Below are 15000 nucleotides of genomic sequence, written 5' to 3'. Positions count from 1 at the left end.
ATTTTCAATGACAGCCTAGGAACAGTGGGATAACTACCTGTTCAGGAGCAGAACGACAGATTTGTACCTTGTCAGCTTGGGGGTTTGAACTTGCAACCTTGCGGTTACTGGTCCAACGCTCTAACCACTAGGCTACCCTGCCGCCTCTACACTCTAACCACTAGGCTACCCTGTCACCTCTACGCTCTAACCACTAGGCTACCCTGCCGCCTCAACTCTGGCGTTTAAAGGCACAGTCAACTTAGTGTATGTAAACTTCTGACCCACTGAAATTGTGATACAGCTAATTAGACGTGAAATAATCTGTAAAGTCTGCAAACAATTGTTGGAAAAATGACTCGTGTCCTGCACAAAGTAGATGTCCTAACCGACTTGACAAAAACTATAGTTTGTAAACAAGACATTTGTGGAGTGGTTGAAAAACATGTTTTAATGACTCCAACCTCAGTGTATGTAAACTTCTGACTTCAACTGTATATGTACCGACATTTGTTGTTTCTCTAAAATCTGTGATCGTGACACAAGGCACTGCATGATTTATAACTGTCCTGTTGACGGAACTATCCCTAAGAACCCTTAATTAAAAGGCCTACCATTCACAGCTGAGTTGCACTGTTCCTTAAAAGGCCAACCATTCACAGCTGAGTTGCACTGTTCCCTAAAAGGCCAACCATTCACAGCTAAGTTGAGCTGTTCCCTTAAAAGGACAACCATTCACAGCTGAGTTGCACTGTTCCCTAAAAGGCCAACCATTCACAGCTGAGTTGAGCTGTTCCCTTAACTTCTTCGATATAGGGGCGCTCTTTTAATGTTTGGATAAAAAAACGTTCCCGTTTTAAACAAGATATTTTGTCATGAAAAGATGCTCGACTATGCATATAATTGACAGCTTTGGAAAGAAAACACTCTGACGTTTCCAAAACTGCAAAGATATTGTCTGTGAGTGCCCCAGAACTAATGCTACAGGCAAAACCAAGATGAAATTTCATACAGGAAATGCGCTGAATGCGCTGTGTTCCAATGTCTCCTTATATGGCTGTGAATGCACCAGGAATGAGCCTACACTTTCTGTCGTTTCCAGGTGTCTGCTTGGTGTCCTCCGTCAAAATTATTGCGCAATCGCCAGCTGCGTCCACTTTTCCATTAGGTTCAGTGGAGAAAGGCAACTGCCACAAATTATTTATCATCGAATAGATATGTGAAAAACACCTTGAGGATTGATTCTAAACAACGTTTGCCATGTTTCTGTCGATATTATGGAGTTAATTTTGAAAAAAGTTTGGCGTTGTAATGACTGAATTTTCGGGTTTTATTCTTAGCCAAACGTAATGAACAAAACGGAGCGATTTCTCCTACACAAATTATCTTTTTGGAAAACTGAACATTTGCTATGTAACTGAGAGTCTCCTCATTGAAAACATCCGAAGTTCTTCAAAGGTAAATTATTTTATTTGAATGCTTTTCTTGTTTTTGTGAAAATGTTGCCTGCTGAATGCTAGGCTTAATGCTATGCTAGCTATCAATACTCTTACACAAATGCTTGTGTAGCTATGGTTGAAAAGCATATTTTGAAAATCTGAGATGACAGTGTTGTTAACAAAAGGCTAAGCTTGTGAGCCAATATATTTATTTCATTTCATTTGCGATTTTCATGAATAGTTAACGTTGCGTTATGCTAATGGGCTTGGAGCTATGATTACGCTCCCGGATACGGGATTGCTCGACGCTAGAGGTTAAAAGGCCAAACATTCACAGCTGAGTTGAGCTGCTTACTAAAAGGCCAACCATTCACAGCTGAGTTGAGCTGCTTACTAAAAGGCCAACCATTCACAGCTGAGTTGAGCTGTTCCCTTAAAAGGCCAACCATTCACAGCTGAGTTGAGCTGTTCCCTTAAAAGGCCAACCATTCACAGCTGAGTTGAGCTGTTCCCTTAAAAGGCCAACCATTCACAGCTGAGTTGAGCTGTTCCCTTAAAAGGCCAACCATTCACAGCTGAGTTGAGCTGTTCCTTTAAGGGAGCTTAAGGGAACAGCTCAACTCAGCTGTGAATGTGTTGTGGTCCTAATGAGGGGAAGTGTTTGGCTACCATTAACTGCCTTTCTCTCCGACTCCTAGGCTTGTTGTTCTACAGCGTAGTATCGTGCTGCTATTCCTCTCTCAGAGTTCAACCCTTTGGTTAGGAAGGAATTACGTGGCAAGACTTTGGGCCAATGTCATGCTGTTGTTGGAACCCTAAGACAGAAAAGACTATTAAACAAGGCAGAGACTGACCTAGCAGTGTAACCTCCTGGATGAGGCCATAGATGTCTATGATGGCCCAGAGCGGACATCCTATACTCAGACCACAGTGGAAGAGGACGGGCTCCTCCTCGTTGATACTGTAGAACACACGGCCGTGTCTGTCGGCCCAGAAGGACAGGACGTTGTTGCGGATCGCCAGGCGTTCCGGCAGGGCTTTGGCCCAGTAACCCGGCCGCGTCACCAGGTCCGGACAGGCGTACTTGGGGATGTTGGAGGAGTTGAGCTCACTCGGGTCCAGACTGGTGAAACCGAACCTCAGAGCACCACTCCAGCCGTTGTGGACACCAGACAGACGCAGACGAACCTGGGAAGGAGTGGGGATTGTAACTCTGTGCTTTTCATACAGGAAGTTTTTTATTCATTTATATTTATTTCACCGTTTATTTAACCAGGTAGGCTAGTTGAGAACAAGTTCTCATTTACAACTGCGACCTGGCCAAGATAAAGCAAAGCAATTCCACACATACAACAACACATGGAATAAACAACACATACAGTCAACGATACAGTAGAACTAAAGAAAACAAAAAAGTCTATATACAGTGAGTGCAAATGAGGTAAGATAAGGGAGGTAAGGCAATAAATAGGCCATGGTGGGTAGTACATTTACATTTACATTTAAGTCATTTAGCAGACGCTCTTATCCAGAGCGACTTACAAATTGGTGAATTCACCTTCTCACCTTCTGACATCCAGTGGAACAGCCACTTTACAAGTAGTATGGGGCTTCACCTAGCAGAGACTGTAGCCAGTGGGTTTGGCGACGAGTATGAAGCGAGGGCCAGCCAACAAGAGCGTACAGGTCACAGTGATGGGTAGTATATGGGGCTTTGGTGACAAAACGGATAGCACTGTGATAGACTGCATCCAATTTGCTGTGTAGAGTGTTGGAGGCTATTTTATAGATGACATCGCCAAAGTCGAGGATCGGTAGGATGGTCAGTTTTACGAGGGTATGTTTGGCAGCATGAGTGAAGGGTGCTTTGTTGTGAAATAGGAAGACGATTCTAGATTTAATTTTGGATTGGAGATGCTTACTGTGAGTCTGGAAGGAGAGTTTAGGAGTTGGGGAGAGACAGATATCAGGGTTAGAGTTGGGGAGAGACAGAGAGGGGTCTTACCTTTTCATAGTCTAACAGATCTTTGGCTAAATATTAGCGTTGGGGCAGGGATCGGTGACTGGATTTTTTGGGGGGTCCCCAAATGAGTATAATTTAGGAAATTCCCACAAATAACAAAAAGAGATGTGATGTTTTTCTCTCAATGTAATCAAGGTATGAAAATGTTGTTATTTTAAAATAAAATAAATCATTAATATAGTTGCCTCACCCTGGCCCGAGTTAGGGTGTGTTAGGGTTAGTGTTAGGGTGTGTTAGGATTAGTGTTAGGGTGTGTTAGGGTTAGTGTTAGGGTATGTTAGGGTTAGTGTTAGGGTGTGTTAGGGTTAGTGTTAGGGTGTGTTAGGGTTAGTGTTAGGGTGTGTTAGGGTTAGTGTTAGGGTATGTTAGGGTTAGTGTTAGGGTGTGTTAGGGTTAGTGTTAGGGTGTGTTAGGGTTAGTGTTAGGGTGTGTTAGGGTTAGTGTTAGGGTATGTTAGGGTCAGGGTATGTTAGGGTCAGGGTATATCAGGGTCAGGGTCTTACCTTCTGATAGAGTCTAACCGGTCGTTGGCTGAAGGTGATTCCGTTGCAGAAGCTGTTCTTCCTGGTAGCTCGTCTCAGCTGACCGTCCAGCCTGATGTTCTTCCCCTTGGCCTGAGGGTGGAACCTGGGCGACTCCAGACTGAGGATCACTGGGGGGGCCGACGTCCGCCTCTCTACCAACGAACCCCCGCCACCTCCTCTCCCACCGCTGCCACCGTGCAGAGTGAAGAACTGCCTGCTCACCACAGGGTCGGGCTGTAGAGTCACATCTTCTGGTAGGAGGCAATAAAAGAATAAGAAGAGAGGAAAGGGAAGGGATTGGTTAATTGGTTAATGGTTACCGGATGATCCTTGAGTCGACCAGCCCATAACCCATTTACAGTATACAGCCTGTAACCCATATACAGCCTGTAACCCATATACAGCCTGTAACCCATATACAGCCTGTAACCCATATACAGTATACAGCCTGTAACCCATATACAGCCTGTAACCCATATACAGTATACAGCCTGTAACCCATATACAGCCCATAACCCATATACAGTATACAGCCTGTAACCCATATACAGTATACAGCCTGTAACCCATATACAGCCTGTAACCCATATACAGCCTGTAACCCATATACAGTATACAGCCTGTAACCCATATACAGCCTGTAACCCATATACAGCCTGTAACCCATATACAGTATACAGCATGTAGCCCATATACAGTATACAGCCTGTAACCCATATACAGTATACAGCCTGTAACCCATATACAGCCTGTAACCCATATACAGTATACAGCCTGTAACCCATATACAGCCTGTAACCCATATACAGCCTGTAACCCATATACAGCCTGTAACCCATATACAGCCTGTAACCCATATACAGTATACAGCCTGTAACCCATATACAGTATACAGCCTGTAACCCATATACAGTATACAGCCTGTAACCCATATACAGTATACAGCCTGTAACCCATATACAGCCTGTAACCCATTTACAGTATACAGCCTGTAACCCATATACAGCCTGTAACCCATATACAGCCTGTAACCCATATACAGTATACAGCCTGTAACCCATATACAGCCTGTAACCCATATACAGTATACAGCCTGTAACTCATATACAGTATACAGCCTGTAACCCATATACAGTATACAGCCTGTAACTCATATACAGTATACAGCCTGTCACCCATATACAGCCTGTAACCCATATGCAGCCTGTAACCCATATACAGCCTGTAACCCATATACAGCCTGTAACCCATATACAGTATACAGCCTGTAACCCATATACAGCCTGTAACCCATATACAGCCTGTAACCCATATACAGCCTGTAACCCATATACAGTATACAGCCTGTAACCCATATACAATATACAGCCTGTAACCCATATACAGCCTGTAACCCATATACAGCCTGTAACCCATATACAGTATACAGCCTGTAACCCATATACAATATACAGCCTGTAACCCATATACAGCCTGTAACCCATATACAGCCTGTAACCCATATACAGTATACAGCCTGTAACCCATATACAATATACAGCCTGTCACCCATATACAGCCTGTAACCCATATACAGCCTGTAACCCATATACAGCCTGTAACCCATATACAGCCTGTAACCCATATACAGCCTGTAGCCCATATACAGTATACAGCCTGTAACTCATATACAATATACAGCCTGTAACCCATATACAGCCTGTAACCCATATACAGTATACAGCCTGTAACCCATATACAGCCTGTAACTCACATACAGTCTTTAACCCATATACAGCCTGTAACCCATATACAGTATACAGCCTGTAACCCATATACAGCCTGTAACCCATATACAGCCTGTAACCCATATACAGCCTGTAACCCATATACAGCCTGTAACCCATATACAGCCTGTAACCCATATACAGCCTGTAACCCATATACAGCCTGTAACCCATATACAGTATACTGCCTGTAACCCATATACAATATACAGCCTGTGACCCATGTACAATATACAGCCTGTAACCCATATATAGCCTGTAACCCATATACAGTATACAGCCTGTAACTCATGTACAATATACAGCCTGTAACCCATATACAGCCTGTAACCCATATACAGCCTGTAACCCATATACAGTATACAGCCTGTAACCCATATATAGCCTGTAACCCATATACAGCCTGTAACCCATATACAGTATACAGCCTGTAACCCATATACAGTATACAGCCTGTAACCCATATACAGTATACAGCCTGTAACCCATATATAGCCTGTAACCCATATACAGTATACAGCCTGTAACCCATATACAATATACAGCCTGTAACCCATATACAGTATACAGCCTGTAACCCATATACAGCCTGTAACCCATATACAATATACAGCCTGTAACCCATATACAGCCTGTAACCCATATACAGCCTGTAACCCATATACAGCCTGTAACCCATAAACAGCCTGTAAGATGGAGGATAAGAGGACGCAGATCGGTCTGCCTTCTGAAAATCCGTAGGCGAGCGCGTAAACTCCCACTGCTATCATTTCGACTTGCTAACATGCAGTCATTGGAAAATAAAATGTATGACCTATGATTGCGATTATCCTACCAACTGGCCACTAAAAACTGTAATATCTTATGTTTCTCTGAGTCGTGGCTGAGCGATGACACGGATACTATAGAGCTGGAGGGATTTTCCATGCATTGGCAGAACAGAGAAGCTACGTCTGGTAAGACGAGGTGTGGGGGTGTCTGTCATTTTGTCAGTAACAGCTGGTGCCCGATGTCTAATATTAAAGAAGTCTTGAGGTATTGCTCGCCTAAGGTAGAGTACCTTATGATAAGCTGTAGACCACACTATCTACCAAGAGAGTAGCCGTCTATTTACCACCACAAACCGCTGCTAGCACTAAGACCGCACTCAATTCTATCCTCCTGATTCCTGCTTACAAGCAAAAACTAAAGCAGGAAGTACCAGTGACTCACTCAATACGGAAGTGGTCAGATGACGCAGTTGCTAGGCTACAGGACTGTTTTGCTAGCTGAGACTGGAATATGTTCCGGGTTTCATCCAATGGCATTGAGGAGTATACCACCTTAGTCCCCGGCTTCATCAATAAGTGCATTGACGACGTTGTCCCCACAGTGACCGTACGTACATATCCAAACCAGAAGCCATGGATTACAGGCAACATCTGCATCGAGCTAAAGGCTAGAGATGTCGCTTTCAAGGAGCGGGACACTAATCCGGACGCCTATGAGAAATCCTGCTATGCCCTCAGACAAACCATCAAAAAAGCAAAGCGTCAATACAGGATTAAGATTGAATCCTACTACACCGGTTCTGAAGCTTGTCGGATGTGGCAGGGCTTGAAAACTATTACGGACTACAAAGGGAAACCCAGACGTGAGCTGCCCAGTGACGAGAGCCTACCAGACATGCTGAATGCCGTTTATGCTCGCGTCGAGGCAAACAACACTGAAGCATGCATGAGAGCTGTTCTGGATGGCTGTGCCTCGAAGTGAGCAGTTTAAAACTGCATTGTTGGTTAAGGGCTTGTAAGTAAGCATTTCACTGTAAGGACGACACCTGTTGTATTCGGCGCATGTGACAAATAACATTTGATTTGAAGCCGGCTGGTCGTTCCTTCTATCGGTTCGGTCGTCAGAGACGCGACCCAGGCGTTAAGTCTTTTTGTTCTGTATCTATTGACACGACCCAGTCGTTTATTCTAAATGTTCTGTCGCCATACTGGATGGTAACGTTCTTATCCCTTGCTTGCTAGCTAACTTACAGTCACGTCAAACAGTGATAATGTCCAGATGTTTTTTATAGTGGAGATCAAGTTTATAAATTGCCTGGCTGGGCTGATGAGACAGTGGATTGCGCAGTCAGATGGAACAGAGTAAATAGGCTTTTTTAACGTGGTGTGGCTTATGCTTCATTCTCCAGCATGGTGAATGCTGGACTGCTTACTACAATACCTTGTTCTGGTCACTTGACCCTTTTGAGGGAAATCTCTGTCAGGTATGTTCAGGTATGGTTGGGTATTGGTCAGGTTTGGTCAGGTATGAGAATTTGAGGTAATTCCCAAACATAGTATCCAGTGGCGATTTTAACATGTACATTTTGGTGGTGCAAATTTTGTATTGTTTTTTATTATGCATGCCATCAACGCCACAACACTACACTACACTACACTACACTACACTATACTACACTACACTACACTACACAACACAGAGTCCCAACAGCAAATTCCCAACAGCAGAGTCCCAACAGTAGAGTCCCAACAGCAGAGTCCCAACACCTTACCACTGCTACACCTGGTTATCAAAGGAGCCTTGTCTGGCAGCGAAACAATTAATTCAGCCTCATGTACTGTCTTTTAAATAAACATAGCTGATATGGCTGACTTGCTGAAACAAATGTGGTTTTTACTGACAATTGAGATGTACAAATTATTGCATAAGGGGACGATTAGAGTCAATCCGTGAGGAGGGTAGAGACTATAGACTGGTATCATCAGGAGAGTAGAGACTATAGACTGGTATCATCAGGAGGGTAGAGACTATAGACTGGTATCATAAGGAGGGTAGAGACTATAGACTGGTATCATCAGGAGAGTAGAGACTATAGACTGGTATCATCAGGAGAGTAGAGACTATAGACTGGTATCATCAGGAGGGTAGAGACTATAGACTGGTATCATCAGGAGAGTAGAGAGTATAGACTGGTATCATCAGGAGGGTAGAGAATATAGACTGGTATCATCAGGAGGGTAGAGACTATAGACTGGTATCATCAGGAGAGTAGAGACTATAGACTGGTATCATCAGGAGAGAGGAGAGTAGAGACTATAGACTGGTATAATCATGAGAGTAGAGACTATAGACTGGTATCATCAGGAGGGTAGAGACTATAGACTGGTATCATCAGGAGGGTAGAGACTATAGACTGGTATCACCAGGAGAATAGAGACTATAGACTGGTATCATCAGGAGGGTAGAGACTATAGACTGGTATCATCAGGAGGGTAGAGACTATAGACTGGTATCATCAGGAGGGTAGAGACTATAGACTGGTATCATCAGGAGGGTAGAGACTATAGACTGGTATCATAAGGAGGGTAGAGACTATAGACTGGTATCATCAGGAGGGTAGAGACTATAGACTGGTATCATCAGGAGGGTAGAGACTATAGACTGGTATCATCAGGAGGGTAGAGACTATAGACTGGTATCATCAGGAGAGTAGAGACTATAGACTGGTATCATCAGGAGGGTAGAGACTATAGACTGGTATCATCAGGAGGGTAGAGACTATAGACTGGTATCATCAGGAGGGTAGAGACTATAGACTGGTATCATCAGGAGATTAGAGACTATAGACTGGTATCATCAGGAGAGTAGAGACTATAGCCTGGTATCATCAGGAGGGTAGAGACTATAGACTGGTATCATCAGGAGGGTAGAGACTATAGACTGGTATCATCAGGAGGGTAGAGACTATAGACTGGTATCATAAGGAGGGTAGAGACTATAGACTGGTATCATCAGGAGAATAGAGACTATAGACTGGTATCATCAGGAGGGTAGAGACTATAGACTGGTATCATCAGGAGAGTAGAGACTATAGACTGGTATCATAAGGAGGGTAGAGACTATAGACTGGTATCATCAGGAGGGTAGAGACTATAGACTGGTATCATCAGGAGAGTAGAGACTATAGACTGGTATCATAAGGAGGGTAGAGACTATAGACTGGTATCATCAGGAGAATAGAGACTATAGACTGGTATCATCAGAAGGGTAGAGACTATAGACTGGTATCATCAGGAGAGTAGAGACTATAGACTGGTATCATAAGGAGGGTAGAGACTATAGACTGGTATCATCAGGAGGGTAGAGACTATAGACTGGTATCATCAGGAGGGTAGAGACTATAGACTGGTATCATCAGGAGAATAGAGACTATAGACTGGTATCATCAGGAGGGTAGAGACTATAGACTGGTATCATCAGGAGATTAGAGACTATAGACTGGTATCATCAGGAGAGTAGAGACTATAGACTGGTATCATCAGGAGGGTAGAGACTATAGACGGGTATCATCAGGAGGGTAGAGACTATAGACTGGTGTCATCAGGAGAGTAGAGACTATAGACTGGTATCATCAGGAGGGTAGAGACTATAGACGGGTATCATCAGGAGGGTAGAGACTATAGACTGGTATCATCAGGAGAGTAGAGACTATAGACTGGTATCATCAGTAGGGTAGAGACTATAGACTGGTATCATCAGGAGATTAGAGACTATAGACTGGTATCATCAGTAGGGTAGAGACTATAGACTGGTATCATCAGGAGATTAGAGACTATAGACTGGTATCATCAGGAGAGTAGAGACTATAGACTGGTATCATCAGGAGATTAGAGACTATAGACTGGTATCATCAGGAGGGTAGAGACTATAGACTGGTATCATCAGGAGGGTAGAGACTATAGACTGGTATCATCAGCAGATTAGAGACTATAGACTGGTATCATCAGGAGGGTAGAGACTATAGACTGGTATCATCAGTAGGGTAGAGACTATAGACTGGTATCATCAGTAGGGTAGAGACTATAGACTGGTATCATCAGTAGGGTAGAGACTATAGACTGGTATCATCAGGAGGGTAGAGACTATAGACTGGTATCATCAGAAGATTAGAGACTATAGACTGGTATCATCAGGAGGGTAGAGACTATAGACTGGTATCATCAGTAGGGTAGAGACTATAGACTGGTATCATCAGGAGAGTAGAGACTATAGACTGGTATCATCAGGAGAGTAGAGACTATAGACTGGTATCATCAGGAGGGTAGAGACTATAGACTGGTATCATCAGGAGGGTAGAGACTATAGACTGGTATCATCAGGAGGGTAGAGACTATAGACTGGTATCATCAGGAGGGTAGAGACTATAGACTGGTATCATCAGGAGGGTAGAGACTATAGACTGGTATCATCAGTAGGGTAGAGACTATAGACTGGTATCATCAGTAGGGTAGAGACTATAGACTGGTATCATCAGTAGGGTAGAGACTATAGACTGGTATCATCAGGAGGGTAGAGACTATAGACTGGTATCATCAGGAGGGTAGAGACTATAGACTGGTATCATCAGGAGGGTAGAGACTATAGACTGGTATCATCAGGATGGTAGAGACTATAGACTGGTATCATCAGTAGGGTAGAGACTATAGACTGGTATCATCAGTAGGGTAGAGACTATAGACTGGTATCATCAGGAGAGTAGAGACTATAGACTGGTATCATCAGGAGGGTAGAGACTATAGACTGGTATCATCAGGAGGGTAGAGACTATAGACTGGTATCATCAGGAGAGTAGAGACTATAGACTGGTATCATCAGGAGGGTAGAGACTATAGACTGGTATCATCAGGAGGGTAGAGACTATAGACTGGTATCATCAGGAGGGTAGAGACTATAGACTGGTATCATCAGGAGAGTAGAGACTATAGACTGGTATCATCAGGAGGGTAGAGACTATAGACTGGTATCATCAGGAGGGTAGAGACTATAGACTGGTATCATCAGGAGGGTAGAGACTATAGACTGGTATCATCAGGAGATTAGAGACTATAGACTGGTATCATCAGGAGAGCAGAGACTATAGCCTGGTATCATCAGGAGGGTAGAGACTATAGACTGGTATCATCAGGAGGGTAGAGACTATAGACTGGTATCATCAGGAGGGTAGAGACTATAGACTGGTATCATAAGGAGGGTAGAGACTATAGACTGGTATCATCAGGAGAATAGAGACTATAGACTGGTATCATCAGGAGGGTAGAGACTATAGACTGGTATCATCAGGAGAGTAGAGACTATAGACTGGTATCATAAGGAGGGTAGAGACTATAGACTGGTATCATCAGGAGGGCAGAGACTATAGGCTGGTATCATCAGGAGAGTAGAGACTATAGACTGGTATCATCAGGAGGGTAGAGACTATAGACTGGTATCATCAGGAGATTAGAGACTATAGACTGGTATCATCAGGAGGGTAGAGACTATAGACTGGTATCATCAGTAGGGTAGAGACTATAGACTGGTATCATCAGGAGAGTAGAGACCATAGACTGGTATCATCAGGAGAGTAGAGACTATAGACTGGTATCATCAGGAGGGTAGAGACTATAGACTGGTATCATCAGGAGGGTAGAGACTATAGACTGGTATCATCAGGAGGGTAGAGACTATAGACTGGTATCATCAGGAGGGTAGAGACTATAGACTGGTATCATCAGGAGGGTAGAGACTATAGACTGGTATCATCAGTAGGGTAGAGACTATAGACTGGTATCATCAGTAGGGTAGAGACTATAGACTGGTATCATCAGTAGGGTAGAGACTATAGACTGGTATCATCAGGAGGGTAGAGACTATAGACTGGTATCATCAGGAGGGTAGAGACTATAGACTGGTATCATCAGGAGGGTAGAGACTATAGACTGGTATCATCAGGAGGGTAGAGACTATAGACTGGTATCATCAGTAGGGTAGAGACTATAGACTGGTATCATCAGTAGGGTAGAGACTATAGACTGGTATCATCAGGAGAGTAGAGACTATAGACTGGTATCATCAGGAGGGTAGAGACTATAGACTGGTATCATCAGGAGGGTAGAGACTATAGACTGGTATCATCAGGAGAGTAGAGACTATAGACTGGTATCATCAGTAGGGTAGAGACTATAGACTGGTATCATCAGTAGGGTAGAGACTATAGACTGGTATCATCAGGAGAGTAGAGACTATAGATTGGTATCATCAGGAGATTAGAGACTATAGACTGGTATCATCAGGAGGGTAGAGACTATAGACTGGTATCATCAGGAGGGTAGAGACTATAGACTGGTATCATCAGGAGGGTAGAGACTATAGACTGGTATCATCAGGAGAGTAGAGACTATAGACTGGTATCATCAGTAGGGTAGAGACTATAGACTGGTATCATCAGGAGAGTAGAGACTATAGACTGGTATCATCAGGAGAGTAGAGACTATAGACTGGTATCATCAGGAGAGAGGAGAGTAGAGACTATAGACTGGTATAATCAGGAGGGTAAAGACTATAGACTGGTATCATCAGGAGGGTAGAGACTATAGACTGGTATCATCAGGAGGGTAGAGACTATAGACTGGTATCATAAGGAGAGTAGAGACTATAGACTGGTATCATCAGGAGAGTAGAGACTATAGACTGGTATCATCAGGAGAGAGGAGAGTAGAGACTATAGACTGGTATAATCAGGAGGGTAAAGACTATAGACTGGTATCATCAGGAGGGTAGAGACTATAGACTGGTATCATCAGGAGAGTAGAGACTATAGACTGGTATCATCAGTAGAGAGGAGAGTAGAGACTATAGACTGGTATAATCAGGAGGGTAAAGACTATAGACTGGTATAATCAGGAGGGTAGAGACTATAGACTGGTATCATAAGGAGAGTAGAGACTATAGACTGGTATCATCAGGAGGGTAGAGACTATAGACTGGTATCATCAGGAGGGTAGAGACTATAGACTGGTATCATCAGGAGAATAGAGAATATAGACTGGTATCATCAGGAGGGTAGAGACTATAGACTGGTATCATAAGGAGGGTAGAGACTATAGACTGGGATCATCAGGAGAATAGAGACTATAGACTGGTATCATCAGGAGAGAGGAGACTATAGACTGGTATCATCAGGAGGGTAGAGACTATAGACTGGTATCATAAGGAGAGTAGAGACTACAGACTGGTATCATCAGGAGAATAGAGACTATAGACTGGTATCATCAGGAGGGTAGAGACTATAGACGGGTATCATCAGGAGGGTAGAGACTATAGACTGGTATCATCAGGAGAGAGGAGACTATAGACTGGTATCATCAGGAGGGTAGAGACTATAGACTGGTATCATCAGTAGGGTAGAGACTATAGACTGGTATCATCAGTAGGGTAGAGACTATAGACTGGTATCATCAGGAGAGTAGAGACTATAGACTGGTATCATCAGGAGGGTAGAGACTATAGGTGGTATCATCAGGAGGGTAGAGACTATAAACGGGTATCATCAGGAGGGTAGAGACTATAGACTGGTATCATCAGGAGGGTAGAGACTATAGACTGGTATCATCAGGAGAGTAGAGACTATAGACTGGTATCATCAGGAGGGTAGAGACTATAGACTGGTATCATCAGGAGGGTAGAGACTATAGACTGGTATCATCAGGAGAGTAGAGACTATAGACTGGTATCATCAGGAGAGTAGAGACTATAGACTGGTATCATCAGTAGGGTAGAGACTATAGACTGGTATCATCAGGAGAGTAGAGACTATAGACTGGTATCATCAGGAGAGTAGAGACTATAGACTGGTATCATCAGTAGGGTAGAGACTATAGACTGGTATCATCAGGAGAGTAGAGACTATAGACTGGTATCATCAGGAGAGTAGAGACTATAGACTGGTATCATCAGGAGAGAGGAGAGTAGAGACGATAGACTGGTATAATCAGGAGGGTAGAGACTATAGACTGGTATCATAAGGAGGGTAGAGACTATAGACTGGGATCATCAGGAGAATAGAGACTATAGACTGGTATCATCAGGAGAGAGGAGACTATAGACTGGTATCATCAGGAGGGTAGAGACTATAGACTGGTATCATAAGGAGAGTAGAGACTACAGACTGGTATCATCAGGAGAATAGAGACTATAGACTGGTATCATCAGGAGGGTAGAGACTATAGACGGGTATCATCAGGAGGGTAGAGACTATAGACTGGTATCATCAGGAGAGAGGAGACTATAGACTGGTATCATCAGGAGGGTAGAGACTATAGACTGGTATCATAAGGAGAGTAGAGACTATAGGTGGTATCATAAGGAGAGTAGAGACTATAGACTGGTATCATCAGGAGGGTAGAGACTATAGGTGGTATCATCAGGAGGGTAGAGACTATAAACGGATATCATCAGGA

General features: G+C 43.6%; 1 protein-coding gene across 2 annotated transcripts in view; it reads right to left on the bottom strand.

Moving 5' to 3' along the window:
- Positions 1-15000, bottom strand: part of neurl1b (neuralized E3 ubiquitin protein ligase 1B) — a 49383-nt gene that overhangs the window by 31921 nt on the left and 2462 nt on the right. The window contains exons 2-3 of one of the 2 annotated variants that reach the window (XM_064955470.1): positions 3945-4216; positions 2273-2606 (exon numbers count right to left, since the gene is read on the bottom strand). In XM_064955470.1, coding sequence (XP_064811542.1) covers positions 2273-2606; positions 3945-4216 — 606 coding nt within the window. The remainder of the gene's footprint in view (positions 1-2272; positions 2607-3944; positions 4217-15000) is intronic. The other variant, XM_064955471.1, reaches the window with a different exon arrangement.

This window comes from Oncorhynchus masou, chromosome 32, assembly GCF_036934945.1.
Source record: "Oncorhynchus masou masou isolate Uvic2021 chromosome 32, UVic_Omas_1.1, whole genome shotgun sequence".
Taxonomy (NCBI): domain Eukaryota; kingdom Metazoa; phylum Chordata; class Actinopteri; order Salmoniformes; family Salmonidae; genus Oncorhynchus; species Oncorhynchus masou.
Note: the sequence above shows the minus strand (reverse complement) of the source record. Positions and strands in the feature narration are given on the sequence as shown.